This window comes from Pogona vitticeps, chromosome 8 (assembly GCF_051106095.1).
Source record: "Pogona vitticeps strain Pit_001003342236 chromosome 8, PviZW2.1, whole genome shotgun sequence".
NCBI classification, from domain to species: Eukaryota; Metazoa; Chordata; class Lepidosauria; order Squamata; family Agamidae; genus Pogona; species Pogona vitticeps.
This window is the reverse complement of record NC_135790.1, coordinates 3,797,318-3,813,577: the sequence shown is the minus strand read 5'-3', so window position 1 is coordinate 3,813,577 and position 16,260 is coordinate 3,797,318. Positions and strand designations below refer to the sequence as shown.

Sequence of the window (16,260 nt, the reverse complement as noted above, 5' to 3'; positions counted from 1 at the left end):
CCTTTCTCCCAGACTTTGCATCATCTATGCCCTATAAAGGTTTTAGGGGCTCAGCACACATGGTCTGCAACTTTTCAATGATGCAATAATGCTATTATTTAACCCAGAATTATGTTTCCCAGAATGAAAGAGACTGAAATCTAGAGTTCTTGTTGGGTCAAATAACAAAAGAAACAAACACCACCACCCCCGCAAACCCACCATCAACAGTAAAATGACCAGTGGTTCCCAAACTTGGGTCCCTAGATGTTCTTGGACTACAATTCCCAGAAGTCTTTACCACTTGCTGACTGGTCTGGATTTTTGGGAGTTGCCATCCAAGACCATCTGGGAATCCAAGGTTGAGAACCACTGCTCTAATTGTATGAGTTTTAACCAACCTATTAAAAGTACAAATAGGAGGGGAAATAAGTCTGGAGGATGAAAAGAGCTGTCTACTTTATTTCAGACCCCAGGTTATTTTATTTTTCAGATGCGTGGTTAAGACTTGATTGGTTTGCCCCATGATTCTAATGCAGCTACCCAATGAAGGAAGAAATGGGATCACACTGGTAAGTCGGCAGCCTTCCAAAGAAATATCCCTCTATGACGAAGTTTTAGTCTCTTTTTGGCTTCTCTTTTCCATATGCTTGGCCTCCCAGTTGAATCTCAGTTCGACATTGGCAAAGAGGTCAGATCTACCATCCCTCAAAGCTGCGGTGTCGTTCAGTTGACCAAGAGATCTGGGTGGCCTGCATGGCTCTGTCCCAGGTCAAAGGGGAAGGGCTAAGGCAACAGCTTCTGTTGCTCATCAGAATTTGCCACCTGAAGCAGCTTCCTCACTCTGTATAATATCAGGGCCGGTCCTGCAACGGCTTTATAGTTCTGGAGACGATCCGTAATTACGGATGACCTGTCATTTTCAAGGAAGCTTGCTTGTTGTTTTGGATCTCTTTATAATGGGAGGTTTCCTTGTAACTTTCTGAAGCATCTCATCTCTCTTTGGGACACGACCGGAGAGTCTTCGGCATCGCCGTCTGGCACAGTTATAGAAAAAAAAGCCATGAAGGAGGCAAGCAAACCACCGTTTCCCTCAAGCTCCAGGAAAGCATCTTATTCCCAGCTTTTAATTGTGACCGGTGGGAGATGTAAATGCTACGTCTTGCTCAGGCTGCCGGCGAAAGAGTGCCAGAAAAAGCGCAAAACAGATCATGCTATAAGTGCCGGATAATAACAACAGGCATTAATGAGATGAACAGGTGAGTCTTTTAGACAGCCCGCCTTTGCCGGGTGGAGCAGTCAGGATTCTGAGAGCGCAAGAAAGCCATTGCATACCATCTCCAAGAGAAACAAATGGGGGAAAAAAGGGCATCAGTTGGCCTATTTCTGGCCTTTCACAGCCTAAAACATGAGCAAACATAACCAGGTGTCTTTTCGTTGGAGAGGGATGGAGGGAAAATATCTGGTGCCAAATAAGTGTTTAGTCATTTGTGGGCAGCTGGCAAAAGCCAAAGTCCGCAATTCCATGCTGTTCAGTAGAACTGAGAATACTGTGCATTCATAAAGGCAATTTTCAGTTTTTGGCAAATTTGGTGTGACAGATACTGCACTCTTTGCATTGGCACTGGTAAAACAGGAAGGACAAAGCAGATCGAGACAGAGATTCATTTACAGAGGTGGGCTGCTTCCCACCTTCAAAATTTTTCAGTTGTGTTTCACGAACCTTACCATTCACCGTCACACCTTGGCTGTGCAATGTCAGTCACAGGGGTTGTGAAAGTGAATTTCGAATGCCAAACACTTTGCAATATTGGACTAATTGTAAAGCAAGCTGTTGGCAGTCTCCAGAAATCATCAGTCGTCTGCAAACTAGAACATTCCTTCCATACAAACCTTTTTCAGGGCTGCAAACCAGAACAGAAGTAACATTTTCCATTTCTGCTTATATCCCCAAATCTCCTCCTTCTCAGCTTGGTGGCATCTTCTCTGTCTCCTCAAACAAGCATTCTAGGAAATGGCTCATTCCTTTGGTATTGGTGTGAAAGAAAGGATGCTAATTGAATCACAGAGCATAGGTTATCAAAGCAGGAATTGCAAAAATGCTATCTTGTACTGACCGTAATAAATACATATATGGATTTCTGAAGATGGCTTCTTGACTGTGAACAGGTTTGGTTTCAAGACACATTTTTTTTTACTCTCTTTCTCTCACTGTTCTCCTCACACCCTCCACCCCTTTTAAAAATAAAACAACAGTAGAAAAAAAAAGAACCCAAGGCATATTTTTCTTGGATGAGTCACCCATTAAAAATTGAAAATAGAACAGTTTATCTTTAAATTATGACTTTAAAAAAAGAGGACATATTTTAAAAAGCACTTGCCTTAGGCAGCAGCAACAACATCAGGTTGGACTATAACCTTCATTAGCAAATTTGTTTCTGAAAAATGTTAGTGGTGGCCTGCATGGTGGCTGTGTTTCATGTGGAGAAAAAAATAATACAGTATATATTAATCTGGGTTTCTGAGGTCGGGGGGAGTGTGATTCTGCTTTGGGGTGTACATCCTGCCACCATTTGGTGCCATTCAAAGTTGTCGGATGATAGAGCTTGTCATCTCCATGATCATGTTGGCTGTGGATGATAGAACCTGTAGTCCATACTCTTTGGATGGCACCAGGTTTGAAAAGACTGCCTAGAGATTCTTTCAGCCTCTGATGCCGGGATGAACAACATGTGGCCCTCCAAATGTCGATGGACTATAACTCCCATCAGGCCCACCCAATGTACTCAATAGGGATGGATGCAGGGAGAGATAGTCAAACAACATCCTGAGACCCTGTCCTTTTTTGCTCATTCTTGCTTTGGAGGGTTGGAAGAAACAAGAGTGTGTAGGTGAATGAACTGACATTGGAAGCCTTTGTTCCACAGCTAGATCAACTGAACCTGACAGGAGTAGGGTTGAATTTGGGTTGCTCCCTTTATTTATTTATTTATTTATTTATTTATTTATTTATTTATTTATTTATTTATTTATTTATTTATTTATTTTCCTGACTGGCTGCTAACACCTAACACTTTTGCTTGTGTGTGAACAGCATTTTTTTTGTAATATGTGCATTTCCTCATTTGAAGAAAGGATAGGCACACATTTTCCTCAGCACGTATTTTCCCATCATCTGCATGGGTAGAATTCTAAAAAGGAAAGAAGGAACCAAAACTTGTGATCTCCATCTGACAGAGGGAAACCGAAAGAAAGACATGTGATTTAGTTCATAGTTGCACAACTAAGAATTTTATTTATTTATTTATTTATTTATTTATTTATTTATTTATTTATTTATTTATTTATTTATTTATTTATTAGATTTCCATTCCACCCATCTAGACCAAAGGTTTACTCTGGGCAGTTTACAAATTTAAAAACAATAAAACCAAAAAGCGTATATTATTATTCCAAGATGGCAAAAGTATAAGGAATTAAGATATAGCAGGAGGGAAAGCCTGCCCAAATAGCCAGGTTTAAAGTTTGTTCCTGAAAACATCCAGAGAGGGAGTGAGGCGGATTTCTACTGGCAAGTTGTTCCAAAGGTGAGGGGCCACTGCTGAGAAGGTCCGATTCCTCGTTCTTTCCTTCCGGACCTCCCTCTGTGTTAGGACCCTCAGCCGCCCCTCCTGGCTAGAACGAGTGACTCTGGAAGAATTGGGTGGGAGAAGGGGGTCTGCCAGATATCGAGGTCCTAAACCGTTTAGGACTTTATATGTGATCGTAAGAATTTTGAAATCAACGCAGAAATGAATGGGCAGCCAATGCAAAGTGGCCTCAGTTAATGTGAATTCCCTCATTTAATGTGAATTCCCTTTCCAGTTTTAAGAGGCAGTGTTCCCCCCCCCCATGCCTGTGACTGACAGAACCTCCGCATTCTTAACAGGCAGAATGGTGAGTGTAATATGTAGCCAGGCCATTGACTTTAGCTATCAGCCAATATCCTGATTTGTGGGATTAAGAAACTGGGTGAGTCTTTTTTCATCAGCAATGGAGGGACCTCCTCTGTTTGCATTGTGTTGACGTTTCCCCTGGTTACTGCTGATGGTTGTTTGCATTGTTTCTGCTGAGGACCAGGGGAAGACCTGGGTGGGGCTGGTGGATGTGGTTAGGTGAGATGCAATAGCCCCAGGCAGTACCAGCCCTTCCTCCTTCTCCGCATGTTCTAAAATCCCATAAATATGCTGAAAAAGAAAAAAAAGTCTTCAAGGAAAGCAGAACCTCTTGAAGGTCACAAAGCAAGTAAGGAGGCTTCTTCTCCAGACTGGGTGTTAGAGGAAACCAATAAATCAGCCAACAAAGCTTAAAAAAAAAAAAAGGAAAAAAAAGCAGAATGCTGGTCATCATACAACCTCCTCCCTCTCCAGCCATGCATTTTGTTAGCTACTTATGATGGCAAAATAGAAAGTGTTAAGCATATGAGAAAATTAGACACGCTTGTTTGGACACCGGAGGTACAACCTGTTTGAGAGTGAGTTTAACATTTTGAACCGCTTCTGGCAAGCTGTTTTCTGGAAATCACATGATGCACAATTGATCACAAACCAGTCTGGCCCTTCTTGCATGTACGGAAGGGTCATTTTCAAGGCGCTCGCTCCCAGAGGAGCATCCGTTTCCAGCACAATCAGGCATGAACCTTTATCGTAGTCTGATCACAGGGAAAGAGATCCTCCAGGATGACCCCTACCTTCAAATCCCTTTACCAGCCTGAACCCTGGGAGGCTATATCAGTCCCTAGGACTGGACTCCATTTCATTTGGTTTGAGATCTACAAATATCAAAGCTTGATCTATGGGAGTGAAGATAGCAACAGACAAAGAGCATAATCAGATCCCAGGTCAGTGCTTGGAAAAGTCACTTTTTCCCCCCAGACTGGAACAAGGGGTCTGATAAAGGCTTAACAGGTTTTATTTCACCTCCATTTTGTAGACTGTGGTTCACTTTTCCCAGATGTTTCTGGATCTGTAGGAGCTTTATGACGTTGACTAGAGGAGCTGTGTGGAGGTGGGGAGTATGCTTCCACATGTGCCTCCCAGAAAAGCCAGCCTGGGTAGCCTTGGGCAAGCTGCAAAGTCCCATGGCAACTTTCAGAAGAAGGGACTGTGAAACCACTTCTGAGCATTCGCTAGACACAAAACCTTGGAAAGGGTTGCCATACAGCGACCGCATGTTGTTGTTGCTTAAAAAGAATGAGCCATGGTGGCTCAGGGATTCTGGGAGTGGAAGACTTAGAAGTGTCTTTTTGGCCCTGTGAATCTACACCCAGAAGGGAGAATGAGGGGATTTGTAGTCCAAAAAGCCTCCAAATCCAAATTTAGTAGGCACATATTTGTCTTGTGCGCTGTGGGAAGTGATTTTCTCATTTCCATTCCATGAGGTTTCTTTGGGCAGGATTCCAGATGCCTAATTCTTCCGAGATGCAGAAGAACAGCTGCAGCCCTCGCCATGAGAATCACAAGCAGTGAAGCCGTCTTCAGGAAGGGTCTACTTCAGGGCAATTCCCCCCCGTGGGATCACAATGAAGGAGAAATTACCTCCTGCATTACATTGACATGCTTGTATCACTTCTTTGGAAGGCCTTTTATCATTGCCTCGGTTTCCTGGACGAAAGGGCACAGTGATTCACGAAACGGGAGCTTGCCAGGGATTATGAAGAGAGACTAAAACTTCCTCACAGAGGCATATCTGTTTGGAAATGTTTCTTTTTATACATCTATCTGATATGTCTACTGGTCACAAGGGGCAAAGCTGGCTGGATTGCTCAGGGAGTTAGGCATCTGACTGTGGAGCCGGAAGTTGAGTGTTCAATTCCCCCACTGGGCCTCCTTTATGTACAGCCAACCTGGGTGGCCTTGGGCAAGCTGCACACTCCCAAGGCACCCCAAGAAAAAGAGGATGGTAAATAACTTCTGCCCCTTCACGGATTGCTGCCTTGTCATGGCGAAGGGGCTTGAGTAATTCAGAGAAGCTATGGGGTATGCCGTGCAGGGACACCCAAGATGGATAGGTCATAGTGGAGAGTTCTGACTATATGTGATCCACCTGGAGCAGGAACTGGCAAGCCACTCCAGTATCTTTGCCAAGAAAACCCTATGAAGAGAAACAAAAGGCTAAAAGATATGGTGCTGGAAGATGGGCCCCTCAGGTCAAAAGGCGTCCAACATGCTACTGAGGAAAAGTGGAGGACAAGTCGCTCCAGAGCTAATGATGTGGTTGGGCCAAAGCCGAAAGGACGCTCAGCTGCAGACACCCCTGGAAGTGAAAGGAAAGTCCGATGCTGCAAAGAAAAATACTGCATAGGAACCTGGAATGTAAGCTCTATGAGCCTTGGTAAACAAACCACTTCTGAATACTGTTTATCTAGAAAACCTTGGAAAGGGTCAAATACATTGACAGCATGTTGTTGTTATCTATAGAGTTAGCCATGCCAGCTTTGCGATTCTGGGAATGGTAGAAAGATTTTTTGACCCTCTGCCTCTGAGCTACAATCATTACACAAAGAATGAATAAAAGAATGAAAGAGAAAGAAAGAAAATGAACGAATGAAGGAACGAAAGAAAGAAAGGAAGGGAAGGATGGAACAATGGTTACAAAAAATGAAGAACTTTTGACTGCGCCCAAATGTTGAACCTCCCAGGGAAAAATTACAAACCCCAGGCCCCACTTGGGCCTCAGAGGAAGCCGAAGAGTCTGGCGACAGCCAAGGAGTCCGCCTGCCCACGTTCCATTGTTAGGAACTCTCTGTTAAGCCTCAGAATATGAATGCCAGGAAACAGACACACTGCTCAGCCCAGCGGCTGTCCATCTGCTCGGGTTATCCACCCCACGACCTGCCCGGTCCTCACAAGCGTCCTTGTAAAGGTTCCAGCCGTGGCGTCGGCGCCTGGGCAGTTTCACGCCTTTTGCAAGGCCGGGTGAGGATGTACGGGAAGTGTGCAGAGTCCGTGCAAAGGGCTTCCTATTGCTGACCATTCTATGGGATGAATTGTCTCCAAGCCAGCAGCTTCTGGAGAATCCTCCCTCAGATTGGCATCACTGGAGAGGATACATGTAGACTTTGTGCCAGTGGCAATAAAAAAAGAAAACGAAAAGAGTGGGTCTGCATGAGCCAAAACCAAGCCAGAGCTTGGAAATAACTTGATAGAAATGATTAGAAATAAATAAATAGCAATGAATTTGTTTCCCAGTGGTTTAGATATCTGGCTATGGAGCCAGAGGTTGGGAGTTCAAATCCCCACCGCGCCACCTAGACAGGGGCTGGATTCGATGATCCGTAGGGTCCCTTTCAGTTCTGTGATGATGATGATGATGATTTAAGATCCTAACATGAGACATCTTTGAATTTTTGAGATCTCAGTGGGTCTGTTTGAAGTTCACTAATCCACAGGGTTGCTAAATGCTGGAAATGAATTTGCAGACATAGCAAGAGCCACAGTAACTGAGTAATGCTGGAATAACTAATTATAACTAGTTAATAACTATCTTATTGCTGGCAGATTTTATCTGTAGTGGTGATTTTGGGGAATTACTTCCTCCGGTCCTGTGGCTCCTAATGGCCTCCCCACAAGGAAAGGAATCCTCTGAGAATCTCAGAACTTCGGGGCTGGAATCAGAAAATTTATATTTCTGGAAAATCTCTAGGGCTGAAGGCATCATCAGCCTTATTGTAGCGTAAGTGACAGACCAGAATTTCAGCTGTTAGGATTATAATTTCAGTGTAAGACTACTTCACTCTCTTTTGCACTGTAACTGATTAGTTCCTTTCTAGTTACAAGGCTGTGGCCCCAGTCACTGGTGGATGCTGTTTCCAGCTCTTAGACATGGAGAATATTTCTCTGAGTTGTTATTCTATCTGTGGGTACTGGAGCACAGCTGCCTCAGCCCTATTTACCTCACAGGGTTGTTGTGAGGAAAAAGTAGTCAGAAGGAAACCCATGTGCATGGCCTTGAATCCACAGGAAGGAAAATGGGCTATAGCGTAAATACCACTTCTATTGATGATGATGAGAAACAGTATATAAATGTGAATAATCTTAGAACTGCAGAGCTGGAAGGGACCCCGAGGATCATCCAGTCCAGCCTCTGTCAAGGAGGCCCAGTGGGGAATTCGAACTCCCAACCTCAGGCTCCAGTCAGATGCCTAGACCACTGAGGTATCCAAATCTTCACACATGTTTTTTTTTAACTGCAGAATGAAGCTAAAATGAAAAAAGGGAATAAATTTATGGGTCACTTAAAGCTCAAATGGAGGTCCATGGGTTACAAAAAAAAATCTGTACCACAAATCATAAACATACGGATTAAACTCTCCTTAATTGCAATGGCATTTGCAAATGTATTTTATGTACTGATGTTCAGAAAAAGGGGTCAGAAACAGAAGTGTGATCCCTTTTGTGTCTTTTCAAACAATTATTCTCATGTGCCTCCGGACTGATTTGGTTTGGTGCCTTCACACTGACTACTCTGAAACAGACCGAGGAAATCAAGAAACCAAACCCGCTTCAAACCAGTACTTGTATGTGAAAAGGAATCCATGCCTTCCTTTCTCTCTCACCGCAGAATACTTTTTTGCAAAAGTTTGTGTGTGTGCTGCTGGCAAGATAACTTTGAAAGAGGGAGTTGCATTTGTTAGTTCCATCAAGAGCCAAGAGATCTGGGAATGTAACTGTTAATCTGGCCCGTGGCCACTGGGCGTTGATCTCCTTTTGATGTCACCACTGTAACTTGAGCTTCCGGCTTTTCACTCTGAAGCGTCTTTAAATAGTGTTGCGGTAGCCGGGAGTTCTCTGAGGGTTCCCCGGGCTGAAGGCGAGCACTCCAAAGCAGAAAGCAGAAGCTGGGAGAGACCGTCAGCTTTGCACCAGCCATGTCGACCTCCTTGAGAGTCAGCCCTTCTGTCCACGGCTATCACTTCGATACGGCCCTGCGCAAGAAAGCAGTGGCCAACATCTTCGAGAGCATGGACCAAGACTCCCTGGAGAAGCTCTTCAAGAAATCGGGGGACCGGAAAGCAGAAGAACGGGCCAAAATCATCCTGGCCACTGACCAGGAGTTGGAAGAGAAAGCCAAGTCCCTCATGGCTTTGAAGCAACGGACGAGGGAGAAGCTTTTCCAGTTCCTGAGGTTCGGAAAACACTCCATCAAAGTCCACTGAAGGCGTCATCTGAGCCCACTCTTCATCCAGACTCGTCGTTTGTTGCAGGAAAGTATCATACCGCCGGCTGCGACAACAGGAGGGTGGAAACTGCTGGGGAGAATCAGCCATGGGTGCTGTGACCCATTTCCAGACACTCCAGAATTATCCACTCCGTCTGATGGCTTGAGCTTGCCAAGGCAGCACTCGAGGTGGGCCAGTGGGTCATCAAGGCTGCAGGACCCTGAGTCCCACCGAGGGAAGGCAAGGGACACGGCCACATGGCCAGGCATACCTTTTCAAGGTCGGCTTGGGACTCGAGCACAGACAAGCCGACCAGTGGCGAACATATGTTTCCTCTTGGACTGTGTCACTGACTCTCTGAGGAGTCTTTTCCTGATATTCGTTTATTGACTGCATAAAGCCTTCCCTAAGCCTCTCTGTTGTTTGCGGGGATGGAAAAGGATTAACGAGCGATCCGTGACTTGTCTATTTGCATTTGTTTAAAATGTGCTAGTAGAAATGCTCGTCATCTATGCGCTGAAGGCTCACATGCTTCAGGGAGAAAACTTTCATTCCAGACATGATGGAAGCCAGCGCGTGTCTTCTCTGATTCTGAAGCTAATTGCCCCAAAGTTTTTGCTTGTTAGTGCTGCTGTTTAAAGGAGGACATTCCTTCCTTGTTTCACAGAACTGTGAAAGTCTCTTTGGGACATTCCACTCTCTTTAGATCAAAAAGCCTGTTTAATTATTATCTTTGCCATCACCGAAACTAAGGTTGTGAATTTAACAGGCGACAAACTATGTTGATATTTGACAGTGATGCTACATGCAGGCATTAATTTATTACATATGCTAATTTGTGAAGCAAATAAATTATAAAGTCAATTTAAATTGCTCTCAGTTTGGAACATTTTACTTGAACAGGAGCAGGTTTGCAAAAATATCTGTGATCCTTCTGTCTCCCTTTCCCTGTCTTTTTTTTTGGGGGGGGGGGGGTTATGTCTAATCTGACTTGGCATGCCAGAGCAAAATGTTAGGGATATTTCAGAGCTACAATAAGCTAAAATAATAATTTACAATTTACATTTTTGTTTAAATAGCATGCAACCCTGAAGCTAACCCTAAATGCAGCTTATTCAAGGAGGGCATACTCTTAGAAACTATTTCACATCTTAGGTCTCCGCCTTGAAAATCATGCAAGAATTGAGATTTGTAATCCTAAACATGTGCAAAGTTCCTTCTGAGGCTGAAAAGCATCCATGACACATCTGAGATACATCCGAGATCAGATATCATAGCTGGCTTTTGCTGATTTTCTGTTAGCTTTGAGTTTCATTGTTGTTCTTCTGAGTCCTCATTATATACACAAGCAGTCAACCTAGAGAATAAGAAATTCACTTTTTCAACGTTGCATTCTTTACATACCGGTAATCTATATCTGCTTGTGTTCCTACCAGGCCTTTGGGGCAGGGAAGAAATCATTCCCATTTTACAGGTGAGGAACACCGAGGGCTGAGATAAACTGGTTTATCTGAAGCCTCTCATTGAGCTGCTGGCTGAACTAATAGGTTCTAAATGAGCATTCCTCAAAATTGAATCACTCCATGGGGGGAAAAAGATTCCGTTTATAAGAGGGGGGTGGTGGAATCCCCAGGGGTGTACAAGCAATGGTTAATTTCCCCATTCCTTTATAACACAGAGTTCAACACACAGGAGATTTCTGCATGTCTCACTGGAACTAAGATGAGCACAGATGTCGCCCTGAACAGCATTGGTCATAAATAAAATAACACAATCTGTTAGGACTAACCTGTGCTTTCAAAACATTGGGATTATAGAAGATGCTCGATCAGGTGAGAGGCTCTTCCCTGAGGCTTCACTTCAGCAAAAAAAAATAATAATAATAATCTTCAGGAGGCATAACCCTGCGTAGCAGGAGAAGCCAGCTGGTGAATTGGCTTGTGTTCTCCAATATCTCAGAGGTTATCAGGGTGTGTGTGTGTGTGTTTGTGTGTAGTTGTCCTTATTCTCATGCCAGGGATTCCTGCCCAAGGCCTCCTCTCTGCCATGCTTTAGATAGCTGGATATGGCACTCTCTTGGCATTATGTGCCCATCCACTGCTGCAAGGACATTTGAAAAACAAGCAGAGATCTGTTGTTTTTTTCTGGCTATGCAAGGATGACAGCGAATGCTGACAGGTTGTTTCCCATGCAAGATGCTCCCAACAGAGGTGGGCCAGATCCCCACATTTCCTTTAGGATCAACTAGGAAGCTTCCAAAGGTTTCCCTAAAAGGCAGGGTGGACTTGGCATTTTTTTAAAAAATAAGGTTCTAAGAAAATTATGAAAAACTGCACCTGTCTCATGATTCTCTCTCTCTCTCTCTCTCTCTCTCTCTCTCTCTCTCTCTCTCTGGCCCCCAGCAGAACAAATGACTTCAATTCCTAGGCAGCTGAAAGAGAAGGCTGTATAGGTAAAATTATGGGATGGGTAGAAACAGATGAACTAGAGAAGGCCGGTTTTCTTCCCCTTCCCTTCGTTTGCCCTTCTTGTGTTTTTAAAATCTGGTACCCCCTAGGCTCGGACCAATAGAAGGAGAAAATTCAGAGGGACCTGAACTTGGAAAATCACTTTTTGGACCATAACTTTGAGAACCTCTTTACCTCTGGCAGGGGAACCCATCAGAGTTGAATGTTCCACTCACACCCTCTGAACCTGCCCCTAAGAAGACGCCACAACCTTAAGCGATAGGAGCAAGTAGGACATGATAGGCACTGCTGGATAGCTCGGTGGTTGAGGTCTCTGGCTGCAAAACCAGAGGTTGGGAGTTCGAATCCCCCACTTAGCCTCTTTGGCAGGGGCTGGACTTCATGATCTGTAGGGTCCCTTCCAGCTCTGCTGTTCTCAGATTATTATCTTAAGGTGATGGGGTCTAAGGTGAGGCAATGCATATAGAAGGGCATGAGACGGATAATGTATGGCCCTCCAGATGTTCTTGGATGACAGCTGCCATCGGCTTTAGTCAGCATTAGGGGTGTGCTCTTTGGTATTGTTGGACTTCAACCACCACGAATTCTCCAGATATTCCCTAGGCTGAACAACAAACTTGCAGACCTCTAGTTTTTCCCTTCAACATTGCTGCATTCCCACCGTCAGCTGCCTTCCCTGTGGTGCTTTCTGGGAGTCATAGTCTCACGGCCCATTAGGCAGTGTAGAGGGCGCTCCCCGAAGAGCTACGACTCCCACAAAGCATTGCAGAGTAAGGAGCAGATCGAAGGGAAGGGGCCACTTCAGATGCAAATAAGCCCCTTTCGAAAGGGTGAGATCTAGAGGTCTGCGGTCATGTGTTTGTGGGCTGCAACTCCCAGAATTTTGCTTGGGGGATTCCCAGAGCCCTCCAAGAACATAAAAGAGCCCACTCACCCTCCCCAAGCTAGTAGAGCCACTAGGGATGGGAGTTGCTCCTCCCTGCTTTCAGGCCAACCGCGGGAGATTTCTAAAAGATGTGAATCTTCCAGTCTGATGGGAAAACTGTGGCATTTCTTGGGCATCTAAGATCAGGCCATTCATTTGCACAAAAAGGGGAACCTTTTTTTTTAAAGCCAACTCTCATTTATATCATGACATCATACCAATGGAAATTCTGCAGAGTAAGATGGTGGGGTGACCTTGTTTCTGTAAATCACTCCTCTCTTTGAAGGCTGCCCGAGGACAACCCTTTGGAAGCAGTTTCGGCTTGAAGGGCTGCCCAGTTTGTGCCTGGTTTAAAAATAAAGACCTCTAACAAGGGCAGGGCAGAGACGGGGAAATTGCCCGTCTGCAATGGGAGGAGCCGCAGCACGTTCCCAGATTGTGCTGAGAGCTGCTTAGCATTTCTTCTTAAGTCCTGATCCTTATTGGTACGTTGGCAGCTCTGTGTAGAAACTTGGGGACGTTACTCTCATGTAGATAGATCTGTTCCTCTTTAGGATTCCCAAGTGGTTGCTCTACTGCAAATCCTCATCCTGGAAACATGTCCCATCGCTCTGCTGCAAAGTAGAGATGGGCAAAGCATATGCCTCCAGATGCTGTTGGACTACAACTCCCATCAGCCATAGCCAGCACGGCCAACTGTCAAGGATGCTTGGAGCTGCAGTCCAACCTCATCTGAGGCCAGATTTAGGCTGAATCTCAGGAAAAGCCTCTTACCTGTTAGAGAAGTATGACAATGGAACCTATGACCTCAAGAGGCGGTGGGCGCTCCAATGCTGGAGGCCTTCAAGAGGAGATTGGGCAACCTTCTGCTTTGGTTTGGATTCCTGCACTGATCATGAGGTTGGACACCATGGCCTTCTAGGCCCCTTCCAATTCAATTATTCTACGAAGGGTTGCCCTTTATCTATTGTGGCTTCATGGTCTAATGCTAATAGGAGACAATTCCTCTCTTGCAAATCCATCAATCAATCTGATAATGTTTTGTTTCAGGTATAAGGATCAATTAACAGTGCAGCTGGAACAGCACAAGAGTCCAAGAGAGGCTTTCTCTTGTTATGTGTGGCAGGCAATTTATAAATAAGCATTTGCTAGGATTAAATAGCAACCATTATTTGAATTTCCACTAATAAATAATAACCATGTGCCCTCAAGTCAATTCTGAGTTATGGCGACCCTTTTCAGGGTTTTCTAGGTACAGAATACTCAGAAGTGCATTACCCTTCACTTCCACTAGGGGCAACCTGGGACTGTGCAGCTTGCCCAAGGCCACCCAGGCTGGCTCTTCTCTCAGGAGGCATAAGTGGGGAATCGAACTCCCAACCTCTGGCTCTGCAGCCAGGTATCCAAACCACCGAGATATCCAGCCAGCTACAATTTCCACTAAAGCAGCACACTTTACTATCACCTTTCAGGCTAAATATATTTTGCAATACACAACTCAAGAGCAAATGACCTGAATCCCATAGGCACATGTGTAAGTGCCATTGCGTACGATGTAGTAGCAAACTGCCCCTCTCTAGGGAGCTGCTGGTTGGTTTCATTCCTTGTCCTGAATCTGTCTGCATGCAACCAGGACTGTCTCTGGTCATCTCATTCACAATTGGCCATGTGCTGCTGTGAGTCATATATTTCCACTTAAGTGAAAGTAAATTGCCAGTAAGATTCCAGCCAATGCATGCAAAAATGTATATCTAAATGAGAAGTGGAAAAAGTTTAAAAAAATAATAATTTTGGGTAACAGTTTCCAGAAATAACCTTTCAATGCTCCAATCTAAATATATATTTAAACACTAACTTTCCTGGAGTTTTTACTACTATTATTCTTTTTTTGTTGTTCTTTAGTCATTATGTCGTGTCCGACTCTTTGTGGCCCCATGGACCAGAGCACGCCAGGCCCTCCTGTCTTCCACTGCCTCCCGGATTTGGGCCAAATTCATGTTGGTAGCTTCGGTGACACTGTCCAGCCATCTCGTCCTCTGTCGTCCCTTTCTCCTCTTGCCTTCACACTTTCCCAACATCAGGGGCTTTTCCAGGGAGTCTTCTGCAGATTTATTTGGAAACAGAATGGGTCGTGAAAATGATCCGCTTGTTCTGAGCTACTGCCCTGACCCAATTTAGAATGGAGCTTCAAAAGAAGCTATTTCGCTCTGAGTGGCCCGGCCCTCATTGAGAACTATGTGCAGCTTTAAACAATGGCAGCTCAGGGTCATGATGGCATAACTTCTACCTGCCTCTCTAGCACAGGCCTGGAGTCTGGAGTCTGCCTGGATCCCCTTCTTGCTGGACTCACACCCTCCTTCCCTCCGAAGTGTGTGCGGTGCAAGAGAAAGTGTAGACCAGATGAAAACAGGAGACCGTATGAGAGTTCTCATCTTTGGAACCAGGCACAGAAGGAAGTAGCAACAAGCGAGGATATTTCTAAGCTGGCCTAATTTGGAGGCCAGAATCCCCTTAAGGTCACTGAGTGTAACTTAGAGCAGCAAGTAGCTGCTAATTAACAGTTCCCTGACTGAAACCCTAGTGGTGCTACCGTTGGGTGATGCAGCACACAGGGAGGAATTTGACTGGGAACTCATTGATTACAGTCCTGTTGCTTTGTTATGCAAAAGGCATGACATCCAGCCATTCCTAGCCAGCAATTGAAGAGTCTCTGCTGGGAATCTCAACCATGCACCAAGACAGTGGAGGTGCATGCCCCCGAGAATCCCAGTGGTGACTTGTTAATTGCCAGCAAGCAATGACTGAATGCTATGTCTTTTTATGCCCTTCCACATTTGTAACAACGTACAGTGGACCCTCGACTTACAGACGGCTCGACTTACAGACTTTTCGAGTTACAGACTTCTCTGGCTGCAAAATTTAGATTCGACTTGCAGCCAGAGAATCGACTTACAGACCAGAAAAAAACCAAAATGGAATAAAAATAGACTAAAAACCACTGGTTATGGGATTAATTGGTTTTCAGTGCATTGTAGGTCAATGGAGATTCGACTTACAGACTTTTCCACTTGCAGCCACCATTCCAATACGGATTAATTCCTTAAGTAGAGGGTCCACTGTAACAGGATTTCAGTCATTAAGTAGCAGCTATGCACCAATCTGAGTTACCCTTATCCAGGCCCTGGATTCTGGCTCAGATGTATTTTTCTGTGTCTCAGCAGAGATTGTTGGGTGAGGAAGAAGTGTCTGAGTGAAAGCTTGCCTGGCTCTGCCAGCTTGAACCATTTCTTGCTTCCTTGTACGTGTGTGTGTGTGTGTGTGTATGTCCACTTTTGCTTGAATTTTGCCTGTCATCCTGAGCTCTGTACACTTGTGGTTGCTGGGCCTGCTGCCCCTTACCCTTAGCCAGCTGCCCGCTAGTTTCAGGGCCGGTCAGATCAGATGGGTCAAACCAACCCCTCCCTGAGTGCCTGGTTGTGCAGACTCTGTGTCTGTGAGGATGAACATCTGTCTGGCTTTGAACAGGGCTGAGTCTTCAGGCTGCAACACCTAACAAAGAGAGGAAAAGGCCCTGCCAGAGACTTCCTGCCTGCAGCAGCCGCGTGCTTCCATTTATTCTTCGGACTGAGCCACGCAGGCTGCCGCTGGGCGTCCCCGTGTCTTGGCGAACTGTCCTCCGCTCCTCGGAG

At 45.0% G+C, this 16,260-nt stretch overlaps 1 protein-coding gene across 1 annotated transcript; it reads left to right on the top strand.

Annotated features, from left to right (window-relative positions):
* Positions 1-6,941: 6,941 nt before the first annotated feature.
* Positions 6,942-10,048, top strand: TCIM (transcriptional and immune response regulator). Its single transcript, XM_020780393.3, has one exon. It carries the CDS (start codon positions 8,888-8,890, stop codon positions 9,173-9,175), a length of 288 nt encoding a protein of 95 aa, XP_020636052.1. The 5' UTR covers positions 6,942-8,887; the 3' UTR covers positions 9,176-10,048.
* The last annotated feature ends 6,212 nt before the right edge of the window (positions 10,049-16,260 follow it).

What these genes read in the sequence shown, in the direction of transcription:
- TCIM (XM_020780393.3), top strand. Translation starts at nt 8,888, where the DNA reads ATGTCGACCTCCTTGAGAGTCAGCCCTTCTGTCCACGGCTATCACTTC.